Source organism: Astyanax mexicanus, chromosome 4, assembly GCF_023375975.1.
Source record: "Astyanax mexicanus isolate ESR-SI-001 chromosome 4, AstMex3_surface, whole genome shotgun sequence".
Classification (NCBI taxonomy): domain Eukaryota; kingdom Metazoa; phylum Chordata; class Actinopteri; order Characiformes; family Acestrorhamphidae; genus Astyanax; species Astyanax mexicanus.
Genome location: NC_064411.1, coordinates 27,927,676 through 27,954,031, shown reverse-complemented (window position 1 = coordinate 27,954,031; position 26,356 = coordinate 27,927,676). Strand labels below are relative to the sequence as shown.

The following is a 26,356-nucleotide window of genomic DNA, read 5'->3' as shown; positions in this document are numbered from 1 at the left end:
TAGTCTGTTAAATGTTAGCTAGCTGCACCACTGGCTGTGTGGCATCCATTTCTGTCAGTCAGTTAAAATAAGTTAAAAAGTCAGGAACCATTTGCTTCTATGAGTAATTTAGATAGCGCCCTTATTGTGATGTCACAATAAGGAAACCAGCCTTACTCCACTCCTCACCCATCAACCCCCACCAGAGCCACACCCATGGTCTGCACGTTCTGGAAGGGACTAAAACTGGTAAGAATAGAGCTGGTGATATCTCTTTATGTGATAGTGATTTTCTGCAAAGGACTTCATGAACATCATTTTTAGTATACCCCATATACTGTACATATTCTAACGTGTGTAAAAAGAGGTCTAATATGGCCCATTTAATATCTGATCAAACCTCACCTGATCTATTTATGAGTTTTATGAGTTGATATACCTGTAATTTGTACTGGTTCTTCTGTGTTATGCTAAATATACAATAGATGACTTTGAAAAGACTCTGAAATTACCTTTTTTACCCTAGATCGCTAACACCGGGTAAGTTTTACCCACACAATTTGTTCATGGGATTTTCATTGTGTTGCTGCTGTCTGAGTTCCATGGGACTTTGGGGAGCTTCAGGGCACTCATTTATGTCATTAATGTTATGGTTGATTCCCTCCTCCCATCTATGTTTTTTTCAAGAGGCATGCGTTCGAGTGATTTTTATCAGATAAAGAGTAAAATATTTTATGGGTGTAATTAATCTGATGTTAGTGTTTTTGTGTTTAAATCAAGCGCTCACATGTCCCAGGAATGGGTGGACCAAGTGTCTAAAGATAAGCCACTGACTTTTTAGTCTCAGGCTCAGATTTTGCAAAGACTGGGGATCTTTGCAAGACTGCAACTAGATTCTTTCTGAGATTATTTTATTATTTATTATTGTTATAAATGGTTAAACATGTCAAAGAGACACTCTTGCTCCCTCCACAGCTTCACCAGTTTCTCCTCCTTTTCTACACTCCAGGAGAACCATGGTTTCCCAGCCATCGCCAGAGTCTCCTCAGTGTTCAGTTCCGCAAACATTCCCCAGATTGCCTTGCTGCTTCCCGCAGTATTGCTTGTTGACATTGTTTACATCACTGTTTGTATGAGCCAAGTCTCAAGACGTACGATAATATTAAACACAAATTATTTTATTTGAGTTAAACTTTCAAACTTGCTTCCTTTCTCTATATGGGTAGATGGCGCTCTCTCCCCACATCACTAAAGGGCGCAGGGCGTCTGTGAGCTGATGTATCAAATCCGTGTCGCTGCGCTTTCCTCCGAGTGCGCTGTGATGCTACTTTTCTGAGTGCACTGTGATGCTACTCTGCAATGCTGCATCACCAGCTCATAAAGAAGAGATGGCTGGCTTCACATGTATCGGAGGAAGCATGTGTTAGTCTTTACACTTCTCATGTGTTGGGGCTTCACTAGTGATAGGGGGAGCCCTAATGAGTGAGTTGGGTAATTGGCTGACGATCGAGATGATGTGACCACAACTCGACTTTAGCAAGACTCTGATCATTTTTTCCAGACTTTGGAAATTTCTCTGCAACAGTGAAATCGCTTGAAAATAATTTGGTGTAAGGTCAGCATTAGATACAGCAACCATAGTGCATGCTGGGAAATGAAGTCTTCGAATGTCAGGGTGTGGACTGATGTTAGAGCTAAATTCTACAAGGAAAAATACACACAAGGTCAGGTTACAGAGTGTGTGTGCATGTGTGTGTGAGTGTAATTGTGTGTGGCCGTTGCAGCTGCTGTCCTCAGTTTAGTTGGTTTAGTGCCCTCAGGGAGGGGGGTGGTCACTTTGTGAAGTGATTAGGCCTCCTGTATTTACCACTCCTAGATACCCACAATACCAGCCTCCATCTGAATTTTTGGGAGGAGAATCATCAACCTAATTCGATCCCTGCACACACACTCGCGAGTAGTGGCGCTTTGTAAATTATCGGGGCTTTCCGTTTCATTTCCCCACACTGTGACTTCCAAAAATGCTCCAGTGTCCTCTTACAGTTATATTTATCTCTGTGAGGTGTGTGTCCGTGTGTGTATTCATGTATGTGGGTGGGGGCTCTCTGGCAGGAGGGTCCCTCCGTCTGCATTAGTCGGTCTTCGTCCTCGGGTCCCTTAGCCTGGCTGTTCTCCTGCATACCAGGACTGACCCTCTCCAGGCCCGCAGCAGACTGAGCGAGTGTGTGTAGGAGTGTGTCGGAGATGGAGAAGAGAGGAGATGTCATGTTGGGGGTCGAGGATGAGTCCGGTCAGCCGGTGTCGGCCCTGTCCATCCTGTCCTTGCTGGAACGCGTCTCCACCATCATCGACGGAGTGCAGGCCAGCCAGCAGCGCATGGAAGAGCGCCAGCAGCAGCTCGAGACATCGGTTGCTGCTGTCCAATCAGAGCTTGTAAAGCTGGCCCAGGACCATGGGACCACAGCTACTACTGTGGACAAGCTCTTGCAGAAAGCCCGGCGCGTGAGTGCCCACGTGAAGGAGGTGCGTTCCCGTGTGGAGAAACAGAATGTCCGCGTGAAGAAAGTCGAGACCACGCAGGATGAGCTTCTCACCAGAAACAAGTTCAGAGTGGTCATCTACCAGGTATTGATACACACATGATTTAAAAGCTCTAAAGTTGTACTGGGATTGGCCAATTCTTTGAAAATGTCAAGAAGTAAATTCAGAGAAATATTATTTATTAAGTCTATTGAGGAATTAAAAGCATTAAAACGGTACCCAGCTGTCACTGGGGTGGTACCCCCAAGGGTATGTCTTTAGTGCCTTTATTTAAAGCAACAGTCTGTAAGATTTGTGGATTTGAGGATTTGGAGACCTCTCTGGTGAGAATGTGTAATTGCATAGAGCAACATGTGGAAGAGAGCTTTAAATGCAGGTTAATGTAAATAACTTTCTTTGTATAATTCTCTGTTTTTGAGTGTATTGCTTTGTTCATTTTGTTCATTTATGAAATACTGTTGAAAAAAAAGCAGTAAAGAGCAATTTACCTCAAACAAACCTACCAGAACACTCGGTTCACTTTGTCTTTAGAATAAAAAATTTAAAAATTATATATATAAGACATTGCAGGGATGGTAGTGCCAGGACACTGATATGCTCATTACTTGGAATATGTTTCCCTCTCTCAACTCAGAAATGCTGCTGCTTTCAATCTAAAAGAAAAAAATCTTAGGGACTGCTGCTTTAAGAGAAACATGTGTACTATATACAGTACCTTTGCAGTTGTTTTTTCCTACTTTTATAAAACACAGTTATAAGGCAAAGTTGAATCTGAAATATTGTATACTGTAGCTTTAATGGTTTTTGCTTGTGCTGGTGAACAAAAATGTTCCTGTACAGCATTTTTACCGTTTTTTTTATTCTGACTGTGTAGAAATGTGTTTCTTCTTTGAGCAATGTGTTTTAATACTGTCAAATCAGGCCTAATGCAAGAAGTTGTTGTTTTTTTATAAGTAAATCATTTAAAGTAGCTCAATTTTACATAAACCACACAAACAAAATCCAGCTGACAAAAATCTGAGCAACGTAAAAGTATTAAAACAGGAAAAGATACAGTGAAAATACAGTGCAGTGTTTTCATTCTATTCATTCTTTCTTCCTTTCTTTGTCTCCTCCTTTTTATCTTTTTCATTTCATGTAATTTTCTCCAGGGTGAAACTGAAGTTCCGTCTGTTGCTGTGACAAAAACCCCTAAAGGGGCAGGGCTAGCCAATGTAGAGGTGGAGCCTGATGAGTATGAGATCCCCGCAGATCTTTCTTCTGATGAGGAATACATGGTGGTGGAGGAGACGGAGTCTACGCGGGGGGCACGTCTCAAACAGTCCGGTCTGAAAGGGATCGAGAATATTAAAGCGGCCTTCTCCAAGGAGAGCATGAATAAGACCCGAGAGAGAACCCGCGAGAACCTCAGCAAGACCAAAGAGAGCCTGAGCAAGACGGGCCAGACGCTGGGCACCAAGATCAACACCCTGGGGGACAAGATCATTCCCCCCGAGCAGAGGGAGAAGATGCGGCAGAGCGGCGAGAGGCTGAAGGACAACATCGCTAAGAAAGCTCCCAGCATCAAACTCAAAAAGGAACGAGCTGTTGCCGAGGGCCAGGAGGGGGCGGAGGCTGCCGTGACCCCGCCCAAAGGCCGCAAGTCCAGCGCTGAGGTCACCTACACAGAGGTGGTCACCGAGGGCAAACGAGAGGGTCCCGTATCTGAAGAAGGGGCTACCCGTATTCCAGAGGAGTAGCCAATCAGGTTCACTGTGGAAACGGCACTGGAGTGAAGAACATGGCAGAGAGGGATTATGGGAAATGCAGAGAGCAATTTTTATGAATGGAAATGTGACAGAGGTTATAAACACGAGAGAGTTAGAGCTTGAATGTGTGAGTGTATGGATGTAATAACTCAATTCACAAGAAATAACATGGTCAAGACCACTCGGCCAAAAATCTCAGAACTCAATCAGTACAGATGCAGAAGTGAAAATGAGGCAGTGAAGCAGTGAGTCAGTAAGGCAGTGAGGCAGTGAGCACTGCAAAGATCATGGTTCTTTTCCCCACTTTATTAAAAAATATATATATTAAAATAAAGCACTACATTTTTATTATCTCCCTTAATTAAACATGCTCAATCTTATCAACATCTTTATTAAAGAGTGAAACACTGAACTGTAGAAGTCTGCAGAAGACATTGTAAGAAGGCAATTGTTTTTGCAGAATCTGATTGGTGTATGTCTGTATGAAAGTTACTTCAGCAGTGTGGAGAAAATGTGTATTTGCCATTTTTTTAGACCCTCTACTTGTCATAAATAAAATGCACAGAAATATATTTTGTGAAGTAACTAAGTCACTTAAATATTATATAAAATAACTACATTAAAAAGAGAGTTATTATATATTTTCGCTCTTTGTGTCTCTGATTTTCCCTGTTTTGTGTGTCAAAATGAAATGTACACTCAATGACAAAAAGAAATAATAATATGGCTCCCCAGATTGTGGAAAAACTCGGCTAGTGTACCTCTTGGTGAGAGATTATTAACTGTTAAGTATGCTGTTGACAGACTTTGAGAGGTGAAACCGTATCATGTTTCATGTATGGAATGTGAAAACAGTCATGTTTGAGTATGAAGGCCTGATGGTAAATACTTTAGTTCTGGTTTTGCTGTGGAGCGACACATTGCCCACACTGTTGGTGGGGTGATATTGGGAGCCATTGAATACAACAGTCAGTCACGCCTAGTAGTGAAGCATTATGTGCAGAACATCTGGCACGTTCCAGCAGGATAATGCTCATCCACAAACTGCAAGGGTGTCCCATGTATGTCTTCACCAAATTGCAACATGTCCTTGGTCTGCACGGTTGCCAGATTTTTCCAGTCAAGCATTTATGGGACTAACTGAGACACCAGCTTCCGCAACCCACAGTATGAGTGTGCAAGATCTACACACCCAGCTACAACATCTGTTGGCAAATATGCCACAAGATGCCATATGGAATCTGTACGCCTCCGAACGACAACTTTCACTTTCTCAATAAACTTATCCTTTTACTCTAATATTTTAATCACCTACATATACAGTATCATCATTACATTCACACATACAGTATGAAGCTTCATTCTATTCCAACAACTCTTTCTTGGTGCGTTATTATTATTATTATTATTATTATTATCATTATTTTTGTCAATGAGTGTATTTGTCGTCCTCAATATAAGTCATACACAGACCAAACATGTATGTAAATGGGAGAGAAATGAGAAATGGAATGACTCATTTTTATTATTTCAGCATAGTTAAATGGTTAAGAATGAAAAACAGTAAGATAAAGCCAACATGAGCTTACGTGTGCCACTCCTATTGTTATAAAAATGTCCTGTCTTATCATTTGCCAAATTAGTGCAGATGCTAAATATGTCTGGGCAACTAATGAGCGCCAAAAGCTCAACAACAAGATGATCAAGGAACAGCTGAAATATTTTTTCCTGACATTTTAAGCTTTGAGAAGTTATACTGACTTTACCACAGAAAAATCTGTAACTTTTTAAAAGTAAATTAAAAATAAACTTTGCCCAATTAAAACCTCCACTTAAACCTTAAAAGGCAGTGTATACATATAGCAGATAAACTGCGTTACTGTGTGTGTGTGTGTGTTTGTGTGTATCTGACATGTCTGCTAAAAAAAGATTACTTGAAATAAATATGAACAGCTGAGCAGCTCTACTGGAATTCTTTCTCTCTCTCTCTCTCTCTCTCTCTCTCTCTCTCTCTATCTCTCTCTCTCTCTATCTCTCTCTCTATGAAACCCACACACACTCATTGATACACGCATGTTTAAATGCCGATATGCATTTGATATCTTGATAGTCTTAGCAGTAATACAAAAACATACATATATTTCTTAAATAAAAGCGTAAATCCTACTTGAAATTCAGTACAGATATTATCATTAAAACATCATAAAATTGCTGTTTTGAACTGTTCATCAGTCCTGCATGTCGGCTTGGAGGAATTTTAACCCATTCCTCCATACAGAACATCTTCAATTCTGGAATGTTGGTGGGTTTCTGCTGCTTCAGCTCCTTCCACAATTTTTCTTTTTTACTGGATTAAGATCAGGATTTTGGCCAGATCCCGTTCCAAAATATTCACTTTGATCTTCTTCGTCCATTTTTTGCTAGAATGACTCATGCACTTAGGGTCATTGTCTTGCTGCATAACCCACCTTTTTTTGAGATTTAGCGCAGACAAAAGTAATATTAATAATAATATTAATACTATTAGTTTCCATGAGGATTTGCTGGCATAATTCATTATTCATTATTCCATCAATCATGGCACATCCTTCATTTCCTGCCAGCATTAGCTAACTAAAACAAATCACTTTGTATTCTTTGAAAAACAACAATGGTGCCAGAGAACTATGTCTGGAATGATCTTGCTATAGTAAAAAAGCACCACACAGTGAGTTTGGAGATATTTACGGGAACTTGAGCAAATAAGATATTCTTATATACCTCACAATTAATTGTACTACTGTTTTTAACAGTTACATCATCAATAAAATGGGTCAAAATATCTGTGGCAGCCATGCCCGATCCATGACACCTCCACCACCATGTTTAACAGGTAGGTAGGTAGGTTTGCTTTGAATTGTGGGCCCACTGTTGCATGGTCTTTAGTCTTTTAAGCACTTTTTTGCACACTGTAAACTGATTATTTTGCTAATCTGGCCAGAATACTCTGCCTTTTTGCCGTCTTTTGACTATTTTTTATATTTATAAGACTACACAAGAATGATATTTTACTTCAGACTACACAGGAACGATACTTTCTGTCATGCATGCATTCACCCATTGCAAGCTGCACGACAGAGTAGACAGTGACAGGATGGACAGTTACAGAATGGACAATTTAAGAGAAAACTGGCATTTGTTGAAAACTGGCATGTTTGAATGTTCATGGTGAGGTAGTTCTGTTTCAAAGATACTGAGATAATTACTGAGATATTTTACTAAAAGACTGTGGACAGCTTGAGCTTAAACACAGCTTAATATGGAAATAATGTGATTCATATTAAATTAAATTGCTGAACATGCAACAAGTGTCTTAAGTTTCTTAAGGTTATGGTATCACTGATGTAAAACGTTATGTTAAAGGGGCGGGGTTATCCCAAAATGACAGAATGGACAGGGAATTCTTGGAAACATTTAAATAGTTTGATATATGTATATAAAAAGCTAAATTAAAAATGTCAGTGCCTAAAAACTTTATACATTTTTAACACAATTTAAAAAAGGTTATTTAATCCCCTGAAAGAATCATTCAACTTAACTAAGCAGCAAAAACCTTCCCACATCAAATAAAGCTTTAAAGGCCTTTAAAGTAGATCTATATTTTTATAATGTGTTAATTAAAAAAAATTGTATTATACAATGTTTGTAAAAAATTTAAATAAATATTTCACAGACGTATGGAGACATTTGTCTCAAAATGAGTGGAGTAGAACTTAAATCAATAAAAAAATAACTGATTTTTTGGATTAAATATGGATTCAAGGATTAAATTAACTTGACCGGTGATTCTTTGTGCTTTTTTGAGTTCTAAAATTCTAAGTTAGACTGAGTATTCCTACAATAAGCAAAACAATCTTACACATACACAATGCTTAGTGAGATAAAGATTCTTATCAGAGAGAAAAAAAAATGATTGCCTTGAAATTAGATAATTTCACATTTTGTGCATATTGTGACTTCAAATTACATGAAACAATGTGAAAATTATTCTTAAAATAAGCAAATATTCTTATACTTATACACAGTGCTTAGTAAGACAACCAATCTTTTCAGAGACAAAAATAAGATTTGTTGCCTTAAAATTCAATCATTTCACTTTTTGTGCTTGTTTCGAGTTCAAATTACTTTAAATAATGTGAAAACTCCTAATTATTCCTATAATAGTCAAAATAATGTTAACATTACACAGTGCTTAGTAAAACAAAAATATTTATCAGATAAAAAAAGGTTTATTTCCTTACAATTAGATAATTTTTGTGCTTATTTTGTGCTAACATAAGGGAAAAAAGCCTAATTATTCCTAAAATAAGCTAAGAAAAAAAAATCTTACATTTATACAGTGCTTAGTAAGAAAAACAATCTTATCAGAGGAAAAAAGAAATATGTATTGCCAGGAAATTAAATAAGTGTTATATACAGTGTTGACGAGTCTAGCTATATTTCTATTTCTATTTATTCTATATGAAATTGTCTATCTATTGACTGACTAATACAAACCCGCCTGTATTTTCTAAATGTCTGATCTAATTGACCATTTTTATTGACATAACTGAGTGTTTTTGTAGTGTGCAGGTATTACTGCTAAACGTTACTGAACAACAGTTAGTGAGCCAGAGTTGCCAGGTTCACGGTTTTTCCGTCAAATTGGGCTTGTTTGAAAATCCAGTCGCGGGTGAAAATTCAGGGGTGGCGGGGTGCGTTTTTCGGGCTTCTTTTAAAAATTACCGCGGCCACCAAAAAACAAAAACAAAAAGTCACACCCCCCCCCCACCCAAAAAAAAAAAAAAAAAACATAGTGTAACCAGAAATCACTAGGCAATTAAAAATAATGAAGAGGAGTGAAGAAAGTTCAGGAGGGGCAGGAATAGAAAAGAGTAAGTAATTTTATTTTATTTTTTGCTATTTATGTTATTATTAAATGTTCTTGACTGTGATATAAAACTGTTATAAAATAACTAATAAAAAATACTAATGTAACACTATTATTAATGACTGTAAGTAAATACTAAGCCGTGAGACAGACAGCTCTGGAAAAAAATTAAGAGACGACTTCAGTGATTTTGCTATTTAATAGGTACATGTTTGAGTAAAATAAACATTGTGGTTTTATTCTATAAACTACGGCCAAATTCTCCCAAATTCCTGAAAAAAATTGTCATTCAAAGTTTTATTTGCACAAAATGAGAAATGGCTGAAATGACAAAAAAGATGCAGAGCTTTCAGACCTCAAATAATGCAAAGAAAACAAGTTCATATTCATATTTGAGTTCAGAAATCAATATTTGGTGAAATAACCCTGTTTTTAATTACAGTTTTCATACATCTTGGCATCATGTTCTTCTCCACCAGTCTTACACACTGCTTTTGGGTAACTTCATGCCTTTACTCCTGGTGCAAAAAATTCAAGCAGTTCAGCTTGGTTTGATGACTTGTGATCATCCATCTTCCTTCGTGATTATATTACATTATGTTTTCAATTTGGTAAAATCACAGAAACTCATCATTTTTAAGTGGTCTCTTATTTTTTTCAGAGCTGTATATTTTGGGCTAGTTTAAGCTTCTGAATGGCGGGTTCTAAACTGACTTTGGGCTGGTTATGTTTTTAGACCTGGCAACCCTGTAGTGAGCTACAGGCTAAACTAAGCTGCCAACAGTAACTACAACAAACCGCACAGACACCAGCCCAGCATTAGCAGCGGCTAGCGGGATAACTTAGCTAACCTAGCTAACTGTACACCCTTCTACAGCACAAAAGAGGCTTTAATTTACCCATCTGACGAGTAAACTACAGCTCTCTAACCCGCTGTAGTTTAGTGTACAGTATGGCAGAAGATGGTAGAAGAGTGGAGGAGGATGAACGGGGTCCAGGAGCTCAATTTCAGATGTTTGTGGTTATGGAGGATATGCTGGATAAACTGAAGCTGCTGGATTATGAGGAACATGTTCTGGTTAAACACAACATGAAAACGCTGTCCAGGTAAGAGTTCGGCGAGTTAAAACAACAAAAAATGAGATAGACTAGCTTATTATAGCATTGTTATTAGCCTTAGCTGGCTATTTTGTTTCTGGATCCAGGTCCAGAAAGTACCTGTCCACCCCAGGATTTCGTTCCAACTACCTGAGCGGCTCTGCTGCAGCTCAGAGCCACCCAGACAGTTGGAACTAAATCCTGGGGGTGGATCAGTACTTTCTGGACCTGGATCGGCCACTGTTGAGTAAATTCAGCAAGTCATGTAGCTATCTTCATGTAATGTTATTTAGCCAGTATTTAAAGCTAAGCCCGTAAAAATACATGTATATATAGCTCTGGAAAAAAATAAGAGACCACTTAAAATGATTAGATTTTACCAAATGAAAAACCTCTGGAATATAATCAAGAGGAAGATGGATGATCACAAGCCATCAAACCAAGCTGAACTTCTTGATTTTTTGCACCAGGATTAAAGGCATAAAGTTACCCAAAAGCAGAACATGCCAAGATGCATGAAAACTGTGATTAAAACTACGTTTATTCTAACAAATATTGATTTCTAAATTCTTTGATTGATTTCTTTGCATTATTTGAGGTCTAAAAGCTCTAAAATGGTATTTTCTGCAAATAAGTTCTCTAAATGACAATATTTATATTTGGAATTTGGGAGAATTGTTGCCTGTAGTTTATAGAATAAAACAACTTAAACATATATCTATAAATAGCAAAATCAGATTCAAAACAATAAAACCACAAGGACCTCCAAATTCTGCCTAATCTGTCTTATTGTGATAGAAGAATTATTGCACACATTCTGTAAATCCTATAAACTTAATTTCTCTTCTCAAATGTCACTGTGTTCGTCTGCTATATGATACATTTAACTAAAATTGCTGATCCAAACAACCAAAAATTTATGAAAGGAAATCCTGAAAATGATCAGGGGTGCCAAAACCTTTTCATACTACTGTAATGCTACTGTAGGATCTTGTGGAATATTTTGCTAAAACACTGATTATTGTTGCTTTTTAGAGCAGCTCTACATAAAAATAATCCTGCCAGTTGTACAGGGGTTAGACAATGAAACTGAAACACCTGGTTTTAGACCACAATAATTTATTGTCCCGACGGACAGTTCTGGTGGAAACAGGATAGTTGAGGTGCACATTGAATTCTGCCGTGATTTGATCAGGTTCTTTTATGTTTTTTGGATACACTCCGGGTTAGCACCCAAACATCCCTTTCAGACAGTTTCCTCTTACAGCGTCCACAGTTAATCCTGTTGGATGTGGTTGGTCCTTCTTAGTGGTATGCTGACATTACCCTGGATACCGTGGCTCTTGATACATCACAAAGACTTGCTGTCTTGGTCACAGATGCGCCAGCAAGACCTGCATCAACAATTTGTCCTCTTTTGAACTCTGGTATGTCACCCATAATGTTGTGTGCATTGCAATATTTAGAGCAGAACTGTGCTCTTACCCTGCTAACTGAACCTTCACACTCTGCTCTTACTGGTGCAATGTGCAATTTATGAAGATTGGCCACCAGGCAGCTCCAATTTAGCCATGAAACCTCCCACACTAAAATGACAGGTGTTTCAGTTTCATTGTCCAACCCCTGTATTAGTTATAATATTAATAATATAACATTGATTGTCCTCATTTTGTCTGTGTTTCTCTCTTTGTCCTTGTCTTTTTCTTTCTCTTGTCCTCCTCACTGTTCCTATTTTTCTCAGGCATTATTTTGTGTCGAGTCCATACACAGCGAGCAACACGGGTGAGCAGTTCTACATGTTCAGTGTGATTGCAGCCTGGCTTATAACACTGTGTGGACGGCCGTTTGAAACACCACAGGAGCATGATGACCCCAACGCCACCGTCTCCAACATCCTGTCCCAGCTCCGAGCTCTGGTCAGTTACAACAAGGCAGAAACATTGAACATTGAAGAGTGTGCATGAGTAAGAAAGTATGAGACAGAGACATGGGACATAGATGGGTCCCCTCGAGATGAAGGTGGGCTGTAATGATGAAGCTCATTTGGGAATTCCAACTGTGTCTCAGTAACAACACATGTACAAACCCATTCAGAGCCCATGCCCATGTCTTGAACCCACCTAGCCTGTGTTCCACCCATGTGAATCCCACATCATGGAGCCATCAGAGCAAGATTGGGAATAGGGGTGTGCCATAACAAATCTGCTAACATTTTTGAATATCATGAACGATATAATACCCTGAAATATCGTGTCATATCACCCACCCCTAATTATCACATCAGGGTACTCCTTCTTTTTTTCAACTGTTTTTAGCAAAAGAAAAATTCACACTGTTCTCGTTTCCCATTATATATCTACTGGAGATTTTATCTGCCCAGTATCATTTATTTTACTTTAATCATGGATATATTGAGATATATGGAGTGCATTATTAGTCCTGTTAAAATCTTATATATTTTTTAATGTCTCAGTTAGGGGTGTGCCGTAACATATCATATGCAATAATAACATTTATTTTTTTCATTTTGTTGCAGTAGTGTATTTTTTATATATTTTTTTAAATTCAGTGTTCTGTGGTATCACCAAGAGTATCATTAATGGTAAAATACTATGAAATATTGTGTTTTTATTTTAAGGCCATATCGCCCACCCCTAATTGGGAATGTCCAAGACTAGACTATGTTCTGTGTCTTGTTCTCTCTCTGTCTTTTTTATCTCTCACTCTGTCTCTCTGTCTCTTTCTCTCTCTTTGTCTCTGTGTCTCTTTCTCTGTCTCTTTGTCTCTTTCTTTCTGTGTTTCTTTTTCTTTCATGTACTCTGTGTCTCTTTGTCCCTCTGTCTCCTTTTCTGTTTCTCTCTCTGTCTCTTTCCCTGTCTCTTTCTCTGTTTCTTGTTTTTCTTTGTCCATCTGTCTCCTTCTCTCTCTCTCCTCTCTCTCACTCTCTCTCTCCTCTCTCTCTCTCTCTCTCTCTCTCTCTCTCTTTCTCTCTCTTTGTTCACAATGTTATGGAGGCACTGTAGTTTATATTAGGAGACATACACACTGCTAACCTTTTCTGTATGACTGTGTGTGTGTGCATGTGTGTGTTTGTGTTTGTGTTTGTGTGTGTAGGGTGGGGTGGTTGATTTTCCTCCTTCTAAACTAAAGTCTGGTTCTGGAGAACATGTGTGTTATGTCCTGGACCGCCTTGCAGAAGAAGCTCTGAAGAGTAGAAACTTCATCTGGAAAAAGTAATACACACACATACACATTTACCCATACTTCAGTAAAGCTCAGCAAATGAGATAATAATAGGAACTTTAAAGAATATTTTTTTCTGACTCTCTGATTGCCTTTTCTGTCAGGCCCGTCTACCCCACTGAGGAGCTGGAGGAGGAGATTGTGATGGAAGATGATGCTGAGCTTACACTGGATAAAGTGGAGGAGATACCTGTAAGACAAACACATGCACACACACACACACACACTTAAACATTCAGTTGCAATAAAAAGTAATTAAACTTGTTGGAATTAAATACATTTAAGAACTATTGACAGAGATAATCTAGAAAAAACAAAAAGTGAACTAACTTCACACAGTTGTACTTTTCATGGGGGAGGTTCACAAAATCTTAGTACAGCTAAGTACTTTGTTAACTAATTGTTACTAATGTTTGTTAATTAACCAGCTGTACTTCAGAAAATTTACTACTGTCAAGTCCAAAGTCAGTACAGAGTTTTCCCGCAAAATCTTACAAAACTTTGTGCTTTCCTCTGCTGACAACTCTTATGGAGATGTGGATTTCATTTTCCAACAGCAATTGGCACACAGCCCACACTGCCAAAAATAATTATCACTCTTATATAATATTGTAATTTTCTGAGATACTGACTTTTGAGTTTTCATTAGCTGTAAGCCAGAAATTAAACGCTTAAAACAGGTCACTCTTTGTGTAATACATCTATGTAATATATGGGTTTCACATTTTGAACTAAATAGCTGAAATGAAGTAACTTTTTTCAATGATATTCTAATTTGTTAAGATGCAGCTTTAGCAGAAAAAGTAAGGACATTTGTTTTTAGTAAATGATTTCTTTGTTGTAACAATGCTTTTTGGCAATCTTTTAATGTTGGAAAGCATGTTAATTTCCCTTTTAAATGAAGCCACATTTGTAAGGAATATGCATTTGTGGGATGAGCGGCAGAGCTAAGTATGTGGGTTGCCACATGAAAAAATAGCCAAATCCTTCTTTTGGCTAATTATACGAAAAGATTTATTGCCAATAAGCATTTTTACATCAAAGAAATAATCTACCAAACATAAATTTCCTTACTTTTTGTGCTATGTTTCCGAAGATTCAGACCATGACCAGTTCAATGCTGAAATTTAGGTTTTTCTAATGTAATTATAAGTTAGGAGTTGAATACAGTAAATTAAATTCTGTCTGTGTTTCTGTGGGTAGGAAGAGCCTGATGAGGAAGAGGATATTATTGATCTGGACGAGCTAAAGAACAGAACCATTCAGAGCGTAAGTTAAAGATCTACCAACATCATCTCTACTGTCCAAACCAGTGTTCCTAACCAGTACACTTGCACATGTTATGTGATGGATAATTATTATTATTATTATTTTTTTTTATAAATCAGAAACTAATCAGCTAGTTTGACCATCTGGCAGAATATGAGTGATTATTTAGCTCAGGGACTGCAGGTAAAGGCCAGTTTATGTTTCTGCTTTGATTCTGCACCATAGCTATCTAGCATATAGCAGTAAAGTGTTCTGTCCGTTTAATTGCAGAAAGATGCAGACATGCTAATGCTCAAAGATAGTACCAGTCAAATGTTTGGACCTTACATTTAGTGGGCTTTTTTTCTTTATTATTTTAAAATGCTCTGCGTTGTAGATTAATACTAACATCATCTAAACCAGGGGTGTATTTTCTTGTTGCGGGCCAGAAGAAGAAACACATGTGCAGTCATGGAAAAAGTTTGGACACCCCTGATCTAAAAATTCAGAATATATTTTATAATTTAGATTCTTAAAAGTAGCTTCTCTTGTTTAGGTGACAGTTTTGCATGTCTTGGCTGGATTTTCTCAGTCATTTTTATGAGGTAGAATCACCTGGAATTTAGGCTTTCAGTTAACAGCTGTGCTGAACTTACCAAGAGTTAATTACTTGAATTTCTTGCCTCTTCATGTGTTTGAGAGCATCAGTTGTGAAGTTGTGAAGAGGTAGAGTTACAGGTATACAGTGAATAGCTCTAATTGAATAATGTTCTAATCCAGATAATGGCAAGAACTACTCAACTAATTAAAGAAAAAATACTTTTTAAGCAATTAAGGTCAGTTAATCTGAAACAAATTAAGAGGTTTGAATGTTTCCTCAAGTGCAGTCACCGCAAAGACCATCAAAAACATTCTAATGAAACTGGCTCTCGTCAGGACTGCCCCAGAAAAGGAGGAACAAGAGTTACCTTTGTTGTAAAGGATAAGTTCATCAGAGTTACCAGCCTCAGAAACCGCAAGTTAACAGTTAACCTTAGATAAAAGCATCTAAAGGCTTCACAGAGTATTTTGGTTTGTTTAATACTTTTAAGTTACTACATGATTCCTTATGTGTTCTTTCATAATCTGAATGGCTTAAGTATTAGTTTACAATGTACAAAAAATAAATTAACAAATAAAAATATGAGTTTGTCCAAGGTGTGTAGACCACTTTTGCAGGCCACTGCACCAAGCCAAGTGTAAATTGGCTTTACACAAATTGGAAAAATTCTTGCTTGTGAAAGTAGAAAGTTTGGTTTTATTGTCATTGGGAAAAGCTGAATATGATACAGTGTATTTCTTTTTTGTTTTGTTTTGTTTTTTTAATACTCTCTCTCTGTTTCTCTTTGTCTCTTATCCTCTGTCTCCACAGGAGGTGAGCAGTCCTTGTTGTATGATACTTCTGTAATGTCAGTATGCATACGTAGTATGTTCATGAATTACATACAGCTTAAAAAAGGGAAAACATAAATGGTACAGTATTTTTTTTTCTTAAACTTGTACTAATGATAGACATGTTTTCTCAAAGATGTTGCAATTGTTGTATAATTTGAAATTAAGTCACATTTATAAGAAATGCCAAACGGTCAGTGTGCTAGCACTGCAGGACAGTTTGCTCAGTACCATTTTAATCCTTTCATGTTATTGGCTATAAGGTGAGCTAGGGTTGGGCGGTATGACGGTATTTCGGTTTACCACGGTATATAAATATGGTGACGGTATTGTAACATAGTGACGGTATATCAACCACGTGACGTTCCAAATCTGTACTTTGAAAAACGGACGTTTAAGACATTCTGCGCATCCAGAATGAAAGAGCAGTAGGAGGGGTAAGCAGTTGGAGCTCCCTGATTGGTTATGGGTTGGGGATTCTCACTGAGGAGATCATACAGCAAAAACTCAAACTCTACAGGTTTCACTAATTTTCACCGAAATTATCGATACAAATAGCCACATTTGTGCTGGAGTGGCAGTAAAACCCCAACAAAAAAACAACCAACCACAGAAATGATCAGATTTATCAGTTTATCCTGCAGCATTTCTCTACTTTCTCTCCTTTTTTCTCTTCTTCGCGCGCATATTCTAATCCTGTTCGTTTTCATTTAAAATAATACTTTGTTACTTAGGTATATGGTGATTATCAGGCCATAGCTTTATATAAAATAAAAATTAGATGACTACATAAACTATTTTCAGGAGCCTGGACTCGACCCGAGATTTTCCATTACTTTCCTCGGGCCGGGTCGGGTACGGGCAGAGAAATAAAAATCAAAGTATCCTGCTATTTAAAAGAATGGCAATTTAATAACAATAATTATAGTTCTGCATTCTAGAGTATAGATTGTCTGCCTGAACACGAGCTTAAACGCGAGCCTGAACGCGAGCTCATCCGCGCGTTTAAAGCTCCGCAGGTGGATTAATGTGTGCCTACTTCGCGCTTCTTCTACTGCCTACGGGCTGCATGACCTGCAGTCTCTCAGCCTGACAGTCAGACCACAGTGTCAGCAGATAAATCGCGTGCGTTTTCCTACAGGACAAACCATTCAAACATGTGGATGAGCTCTCCACACCGATTAAAAAAAATCACACAGTGCCTGTCTGACTTAAAATAGTTAGATACAGCTATTAAATGAGTAAATCAACATTCATTGAAAAGACCAGTGAGTATTTCTGTATGCTAAATAAGATAGGAGGCAGCAACAAGCTAGAAGCTAAGCTAATAACAGCATTTAGTAAAAACTGAAAAATAGATATAAAATGAAAAAAATAATTAACTAAACTAAGCTCAAAATGCTGAAGGAAATATAATCTAACGAATTCTAAATAATCAAAACGAAATACTGTACACACGGGTACAAAAACAAAAAGATATCCATAAAAAAAAATTCAATACCGCCCAACCCTAAGGTGAGCAAATGAAGTCAGTTCCTTGCCTCATAATCAGACGTGGCAGAAGTATGCAAGTACTGTACTTAAATAAAAGTACAAATACTCTAGTATAAAAATACTTTGGTAAAAGTTTAAATATTATTTATATTTTTACTATAAAAGTAAACTGCAAAAGTACAGTTTCCACAGGTGTTGTACCAGTCAACAGTTTGGACATATCTCTCATTCAATGTGTTTTATTTCTTTTTATGATTTTTTACTTTGTAAATATAGCATTAAAAACTATATAAAAGCTCTTCAGGAAAATATGCTGAATGATTCTGTAACAGGGTTCCAGCAGGTCCTTAAAAAGTCAAAAATGACATAAATTAAAATCTGGGTAATTAAGGTATTAAATTGTCTTAAATTTACTGTAAATTTGTTGTAGGTATGTTATTTTCAGATGGTGCGTTTAATGTCGGTGGGAAAACACCAGCTTTAGCGACAAGCTAGCTAACATACTATCATTATCTAGCTAAAACGAACTAGCTAATGTTACCAGGGATAGAACTAAGGTTAGGGGAAAGCTAGCTAACATTAGCGGTGAGTTAGCTAACATACGAACGTTAGCAGAAAGCTAACTGCCGTTAGCAGCAAGCTAGATAATAGACTAACTTTAGCTAGCTTAAAGAGCATTGCCAGGGATAGAACTAAGGTTAGCGGAGAGCTAGCTAACATACTAACGTCAGCAGAAAGTTAGCTAATGTTACCGGGGAGAAAACTAAAGGACTTATGACAAAATGTTTGGTCTTAAATTATATTTATTAAGAAGGTCTTAAAAAGGTCTTAAAAGCATTAAATTTGACTTAAAATGATGCAAGAACCCTGTGTAAACAAAAATTATTAAATAAACCAGAATATGTTGTATACTTATGATTCTTCTAAGTAGCACATGTATGTTTGAGGACAGATCTGCACACTCTTGGTATTTTAATCTCAGTGTCTTCATGAGGGAGAATCACCTGGAATAGTTTTCTCAGCGTCTTGATAGAGATCGTGGAGGTGCTGAACAATAGTTGCTGCTTTTCCTTCACCATCTCAGTTCATCAGGTTTAGATTAGGGATTTTTTCTTTTTACAATGTAGAAAATAATAAATAATAAAGAAATAAAGGTGTGCCAAACTTTTAACTGTTATTGTACTTAAAATAAAAAAGTCAAAGTTAAGCAAAAAGATTTAAAGAAAGTTTTTAATTTCACTTTTTTAATCCTTGTGATATCAGGCTTTGATTAGTAGCATGTTGTTGTGTAATGGAGTTGTCTGTTGTAGGCTCTTGATCTGTTTGGGAGGGAGAACTGTAGTTTTTGTTACTTTAGCAATATATGGTTGATATTTGTAAATGTACAAATAGGGCGTTGCTTTAAAAAGGACATTAGGTGACCACTGTACCTTTAGTGGCTAAAATATGAATGTGTGTTTAGGAAGCAGGTGGGGCGAGGCCAGAGATGATCCTTGAATCAGTCACAGACTCGGCTGAGTGGAATCTGGAGGTGGAAAGAGTTCTTCCTCAACTTAAAGTCACCATTCGTTCTGATGTCAAGGTGTGAAAAAGATTTGTCAGCCTGTTATCAACCATTGTTATAATGACCAAATATTTATACTTAATTCATACATTGATCAGGCATAACATTATGACCACTTACTTGTTTCTACACACATTATCCATTATTGTTTTTAGCTCCACTGATCATATAGGACGCTTTGTAGTTCTATAATTATAGACTGTAGTTCTGTATGTGTTTCTCTGTACACTTTATTATCACATTTTCATCCTGTTCTTCAATACTCCCACAAGAGAGAAAACCACCACAGAGCAGATATTATTATTATTATTATTATTATAATTATTATTATTATTTGTGTGGTGGTGAACGCTGTTGGTGAACTAGTTTCAGTTCAGCAGTGATTCTGAGGTCTTTAAAAACTCCAGCAGCACTGCTGTCTGATCTGCTTATTCCAGCACAACACAACGGCAGTGCTGTAAATAAATAATCCACCACCCAAATAATAGGTCCTCTGTGGTGGTCTCTCCTGTGAGGTTCTGAACATATATATTTTATATAAAACAATATATTTTCCAGCCCTAATGTAGTGTGTTATGTAAAACAGTGAGGAAATACCATTCTTTTCAATGAGATACATTCTTTATCTAATCTGGGTAACTACTGTAAATTTCAGGATTGGCGGATACATGTGAACCAAATGCATCAGCACCAAGACGGCATCAAAACATCTTTAAAAGACGCCAAGGTCTGTGTGTGTCTGTGTGTGTGTCAGTGTGTGTCTGTGTGTCTGTGTCTGTGTGTGTGTCTGTGTGTGTGTCTGTGTGTGTGTCTGTGTGTGTGTCTGTGTGTGTGTCTGTGTCTGTGTGTGTGTCTGTGTCTGTCTGTGTCTGTCTGTGTCTGTGTGTGTCTGTGTCAGTGTGTGTGTGTCTGTCTGAGTGTAAGAGTTTTAAAAATGACCGTATCTGTGTGTGTATTTCTGTGTTTTTAAAAATGACTAGGTGTGTATATTTGTTTGTGTATCTGTGTGAGAGTTTTTTCTTTTTAATGACTGTGTGTATAATTGTGTGTGTGTGTGTGTGTGTGTGTGTGTGTGTGTTGTAGGGCTATCTGGATAAGCTGCTGGAGGAGATCGCTAAGACTCAGGAGAAAGTGAGCAGCAGAGAGAAATACATCAACTCTCAGCTGGAACATCTCATCACTGATTACAGAAACGCTCAGTCTAAACTCAGTGAGGTAAACTTTCTGTACTGTGCCTGACTGTTACTACACTGTAAAACCTGATGAATTTACTAGAAACTCAAATGGTTTGAGGAAACCAATTACTTTAAACCATTTATTATTAATTGACTTTTTAAAAAGTAATTTGTATTCAGTTCAGTGTTCTCTGTTGTACTCTGTTTAAATTGACATTGTTGAATGTCCTCTCTGGATTTTGAGTCCAGTATCCAGTCCTGGGGCCTCGTTTATTAAGGGTGCTTACGCATAAAAACAGGCCTGAAATGTACGTGCACAACATCTCACGCAAAAACTGTGATTTAGAAAGAAAGACTTGGCATGAAAATGAGTGTACGCTTAGGCAAGCTTTGAGGTGTCCATATTCCTTCAGAAGATTGAGGCACCATTTCCTGTTTCTTATGCATACGCACACTTTTACTCCAGAATCTAGCGGAGTTTCATAAATGAGGACCCTGGACTTTGTAATTATTGGTACGATTTCAGGTACAATTTAGTTACATCAATTGTATTTACTGTTCCCTTAACTTCCAGCACTGGAAACTGGATTCAGTTTCAGATTTAAATTCCTGTCCCAAATTGGTAATGAGGTGTAAAGTTTTTCTGATTTTACTATTTATATCTAAATGTTGGAGTAAAATTAACTTTGTTTTGTTCTATAAACTACTGACAAATTTTCTCCCAAATTCCATATAAAAATTTTGTCACGAGTGGAAAACATGGGGCAAGGTAGCCTGTGGGGAATGACTACACACCAATGGGAAGTAAAAGGAGATGGTTAAACTGGTAAAAGGTGTTTTTCTCATTAAGGGTTCACTATCAAGGCATGAGCCACACCATAACTGTTATCATATTTCTCAGATTAAGTGATGCCAAATATCTGTAAATGTAGGGCAGTAAAATTTTACAATATACTGTGCATGAGAGCAGCATTGTTCAGATATGTCTGAATAAGTATTTTCTGCAGGCAAGTATAAGTGTTCTTGTGTCTTTTTGTATGTTTTCAGGCTAGAGAGAGATATCAGCAGGGCAGTGGCGGTGTGACTGAGAGAACCAGAACACTAGCAGAGGTAAGAAAAACACTAAAGCCTCATACAGTCCACTGCACACTCTTTAACAACACACAAGCCTCCTATAACTGACTACCGTATTTTTCGCACAATAAGGAACACTTAAAACTATTTAATTTGTCCAAAAATCATCAGTGCGCCTTATAATCTGGTGCGCCTTCTACCAGTCAGCTTGTATGAAGCAGTAAAGTCACTCTGCTAAAGTACAGCGTTATAAAGGAGTTTAAGTTTAGCTCTCCAGCGCCAAAGCTGGAGTAGCATTAGCATTAGCTGCTAACCACGCTAAGCACTAGCTCTTTTACCATTCAGAGGTGAGTACTGTAGCCTGCATGCTTACACGTTAAAGCAAGCTACATGGAACGAACCGCTAGCTAATACTGCCCTGGCTTACCAGAACACTCGGTGTTCCTCAGTGTAGCGCTGTCAGCCGGATTTACGAGCGCTAACTGAGGCAAGCCCTAGTGGTTAGCCACTAATGCTAATGCTGATGCACACATCCTTAGTGGAAATCTGGCTTACTATATATAAACGGAAGCGCTTATTGCCAAATAAACAGTTTTCAGGAGAGAAACCTGTGTAGATTAACATCCAATGCTCATTTTATTTTAATATATATATTTTTTAAGAATTACAGTTTTGTTTACTTAGCTTAGCTTTACTTAACTTAGTTACCCCCACTACCACCCTGCGGGGAGATCTGCTGAATTAGAAGGATACTAGTAATGATCTCGTAATTCACCTTTTAATCCGGTGCACCTTATAGTGCAAAAAATATGGTATATGCACTTCTTGGTGGCAAAACAGCTGCAATAAACTCATACTCTGTGAAAGTATAATAACTGTTATATAATAACTGAATAAAATGAATCATTCAAAGTATTATGTGTTCAGATCAGTGAAGAGCTGGAGAAAGTCAAACAGGAGATGGAGGAGAAGGGTAGCAGCATGTCAGATGGAGGTAAAACTACACACACATATAAAAGGATATTTTAAACTTTTTTTAGAAATAAAAAACTAAAAAAAAGTGAGGCGTGCAATATTTTTCGCCCCCTTTAATTTCAGTGCAGAAAACTCACTCCAGATGTTCAGTGAGGATCTCTGAATAATCCAATGTTGACCTAAATGACTGATTATTGTAAATAGAATTCACCTGTGTGTAATCAAGTCTCTGTATAAATGCATCTGCTCTGTGATAGTCTCAGAGTTCAGAGAGCATCATAAAGACCAAGGAACACACCAGGCAGGTCCGAGATACTGTTGTGGAGAAGTTTAAAGCTGAATTTGGATACAAAAAGATTTCCCAAGCTTTAAACTTCTCAAGGAACACTGTGCAAGTGATCATACTGAAATGGAAGGAGTATCAGACCACTGCAAATCTACCAAGACCCAGCATTCCCTCTAAACCAGGGGTATTTAATTAGAATTCAGTATGGTCCAGTTAGAGAAAATTTCGACAGGCCAAGGTCCGGACCGATTGTTAACTTGTGTTATGATTAAGTTAAATATCCTCTAAGGTTGTTTGAACTGAATGATGAAAAAATATATAATAATAATAATAATAATAATAATAATAATAATAATAATAATAAAATGCCTCTCTGGCCAGATTTTGTATACATTCCTCCCCTGTCTGTCTCTCTGTCGCGCTTGGCGTGACTTTAGTTTACGCCCGTTCTCGTTTTTCCGCCCATTCTCGGGCTCTCTATCTCCACATAAAGGCGGTTTTACGGCCGCGTCCCAATTCAACAGCCGGAGCAGCGGGACCGCAACCCTGACAACAAGGGTTTGATCCCGCGCGAGGAGCGGTGTGTTTATTTATTTATTTTTTCCTTACCGCGTCTGCACAGATCTGATTGACTGAAGAGAGCGTTTGGTGATCTTACCCCACACGTGATTGGTCTGTGATTTACTGTGCCGCAAAGCGTGTATACAATTAAATCCTTCTCAGTAGGTTTCTCCGCAATGGACAACGTTTGGGTCCAGAACACGGTCCACCCAATAGTGACCTCTGCTCTAAACTTTCAGCTCAGACAAGGAGAAGACTGATCAGATATGCAGCCAAGAGGCCATGTTCAGATATCCATAAAAAATCTAGTTTAAAGTTTGCCACCAGCCACCTGGGAGACACACCAAACATGTGGAAGAAAGTGTTCTGGGCAGATGAAATCAAAATTGAACTTTTTGGCCACAAGGCAAAAAACGTTATGTTTGATGTAAAAGTAACACAGCTCATCAACCTGAACACACCATCCCCACTGTCAAACATGGTGGTGGCAGCATCATGGTTTGGGCCTGCTTTTCTTCAGCAGGGTCAGGGAAGATGGTTAAAATTGATGGGAAGATGGATGTAGCCGAATACAGGACCATTCTGGAAGAAAACCTGTTGGAGTCTGCAGAAGACCTGAGACTGGGAAGGAGATTTATCTTCCAACAAGACAATGATCCAAAACATAAAGCAAAATCTACAATGGAACAGTAACCCGTTGTTAAAATGGCCAAGTCAAAGTCCAGACCTGAATCTAATCGAGAATCTGTGAAAAGAGCTGAAAACTGCTGTTCACAAACCAACGCTCTCCATTCAACCTCACTGAGCTCCAGCTGTTTTAAGAAGAAAAATGGGCAAAAATTTCAGTCTCTCGATGTGCGAAACTGATACATACCCCAGAGACATACCCCAAACCACTTGCAGCTGTAATCACAGCAAAAGGTGGCGCTACAAAGTATTTTAATGCAAGGGGGCGGAATAATATTGCACGCCCCACTTTTCAGTTTTTTTATTTCTAAAAAAAGTTTAAAATGTCCAATAAATTTTGTTCCACTTCACGATTGTGTCCCACTTGTTGTTGATTCTTCACAAAAAATTTCATTTTCAATGAAATTTCAATTTTACAATTTCATATCTTCATATTTGAAGCCTGAAATGTGGCAAAGGGTTGAAAAGTTCTAGGGGGCCGAATACTTATGCAAGGCACTGTATATACATACAAAAAACATACTTACAAATAGTATTTTTTTTAAAAGCCCTTTAAAAATTTAAAACATTGTTTTATTGTTTTATTTACTGTTTATGGTGATACACAGTGGCACGAACATCCTGCAGCAGTGGGTGCAGACGCTCAATGAATCACAACATTGTTCAATTCTTCAGTGCTACACAGCGCACCATGCAGTATTGTTTTCATTAACAATTGTAATTAAAAAATAAAACTATACCATAGAAATTTATATGACTTGTGAAATAAACATAAAATGTAAAAAGATCGTCTCTGGCGTTGTGGGTGATAAATAAGGAGAAGCTGATAATAAACATCTTCTGTGTAAAGGAATAGTCTACTACGGGGCTCTCACTTCTGTGCTTCATTGCTGGGATGTTTGATTGAGGTGGCACTGATGTTTTGTTTGTTTTCAGCCCCGGTGGTGAAGATCCGTCAGAGCCTGACGAAGCTGAAGCAGGAGATCCAGCAGATGGATGTGAGAATGGGAGTGGTGGAACACACGCTGCTGCAGGCCAAGCTAAAAGAAAAGAACAACATGACGAGAGACATGCATGCTACACACATTACAGAGACCAGCACACACACCTACTCATAATGTCTCTTACACACACACAACCTGTATAAAATATATCTATTTATATATGACCTATATATATTGCTGTAAATGTCCTTGTCTTTATAACTTTTATAATAAACATCTAATTTCATGTATATAAAACGTGTACGTTTTATTCATGAAAAGTGAGTGAGTCACTGAAAACTATGTTTCTGTATAATGTTAAAGAATGTAGAGTAAAACATATATATAATATATATATATATAATTTATAATAATAATAATAAAAATAATGTATTTTTAACAGGTTGTTGAACACTTATCTTTACCTACAAAACTGAATTCATTCAATGACTATTTTAGAGTCAGAGACAGCTCCCTTGTCAGCAGCTTAGCTGTGCCCTGTATTTACACAATTATGTGCACTGTAATGTTCACTGTACAATTGGTGGCCACTGTTCCATCTTTGTCCAACACAAATAAGGTAAATCTGGTTATCTTGTCTACATTACTTTCCTGTAAATTTGATTGTTTCATCCTGGTTATCTTATCTGCAGATTGTACACAGTGTAATCACAATTGAGTGTCTGACCTGACAGACTGACAAACAACAACTTTTTCTGAATGAGAAGTGAAAACAGGGTCACAATGGGGCAACTGGTGGTATTTTTATGTAGTTGGTTTCGTGTCTCAGGTGGTTTCTGCGGCATTGAGTGGAGTGGTGGCAACTTTATTTATGTAACACCATTCATACTTAAAAAAGCATCACAATGCTTCAAAATAAACTTAAATAAAAAATGTAAACAAAACCCCAAAGCTCCCAAAAATATCCCCCCCCCCCCAAAATAAAATTCATGCCATAGACAGTGTGCAGTCAATTGTATGTATTTCAGCATTAACCCTTTAAGACCTGAATTATGTTCCAGTGCTAAAAACATATGAGAGAGATGTTTTCAACAGATGACTCTAATGTTTTGATATTTAATATATAGAAAAAAATTATCTAATGAACTAAAATACATAACTGCTTTTTTAATGTTCATGGCATTGGAATCACATGTTCAACCTTTTCTTTCTTTAACCTTTTTGTTTTAAAACCATCAACGGTAAAATAAAAATAATTAATAATAAGTATACTTTTAATCTTGGTCTCATCCGACAAAACACACGGTCCCAGTTATAATCCCAGTACCGCTTAGCCAACTCCATGTAAAAAATACATTTATTTTAAGGCTTTTTACACATTTTAACTAGGGATGCCAAT

The 26,356-nt window shown here is 37.5% G+C and overlaps 2 protein-coding genes across 2 annotated transcripts; both read left to right on the top strand.

The window, feature by feature from the left end:
• The first annotated feature begins 2,069 nt into the window (after positions 1-2,069).
• On the top strand, positions 2,070-6,225 carry cavin4a (caveolae associated protein 4a). Its single transcript, XM_007237630.4, has 2 exons — positions 2,070-2,604; positions 3,672-6,225. Exons 1-2 carry the CDS (start codon positions 2,224-2,226, stop codon positions 4,257-4,259), a joined length of 969 nt encoding a protein of 322 aa, XP_007237692.1. The 5' UTR covers positions 2,070-2,223; the 3' UTR covers positions 4,260-6,225.
• A 3,620-nt stretch (positions 6,226-9,845) lies between these two features.
• ift57 (intraflagellar transport 57 homolog (Chlamydomonas)) lies at positions 9,846-25,251 on the top strand. The gene is made up of 11 exons (XM_007237609.4): positions 9,846-10,284; positions 12,017-12,191; positions 13,390-13,508; positions 13,623-13,710; positions 14,722-14,788; positions 19,152-19,273; positions 19,911-19,982; positions 20,339-20,470; positions 21,478-21,540; positions 22,432-22,498; positions 24,950-25,251. Exons 1-11 carry the CDS (start codon positions 10,130-10,132, stop codon positions 25,129-25,131), a joined length of 1,242 nt encoding a protein of 413 aa, XP_007237671.3. The 5' UTR covers positions 9,846-10,129; the 3' UTR covers positions 25,132-25,251.
• The last annotated feature ends 1,105 nt before the right edge of the window (positions 25,252-26,356 follow it).

Excerpts from the sequence above, each read along its gene's own strand:
- cavin4a (XM_007237630.4), top strand. The coding sequence starts at position 2,224 with ATGGAGAAGAGAGGAGATGTCATGTTGGGGGTCGAGGATGAGTCCGGT. Across the intron at positions 2,605-3,671 it reads TCAGAGTGGTCATCTACCAG|GGTGAAACTGAAGTTCCGTC; the intron begins GTATTGATACAC and ends AATTTTCTCCAG.
- ift57 (XM_007237609.4), top strand. The coding sequence starts at position 10,130 with ATGGCAGAAGATGGTAGAAGAGTGGAGGAGGATGAACGGGGTCCAGGA. Across the intron at positions 19,274-19,910 it reads CCATTCGTTCTGATGTCAAG|GATTGGCGGATACATGTGAA; the intron begins GTGTGAAAAAGA and ends TGTAAATTTCAG. Across the intron at positions 21,541-22,431 it reads GAACCAGAACACTAGCAGAG|ATCAGTGAAGAGCTGGAGAA; the intron begins GTAAGAAAAACA and ends TTATGTGTTCAG.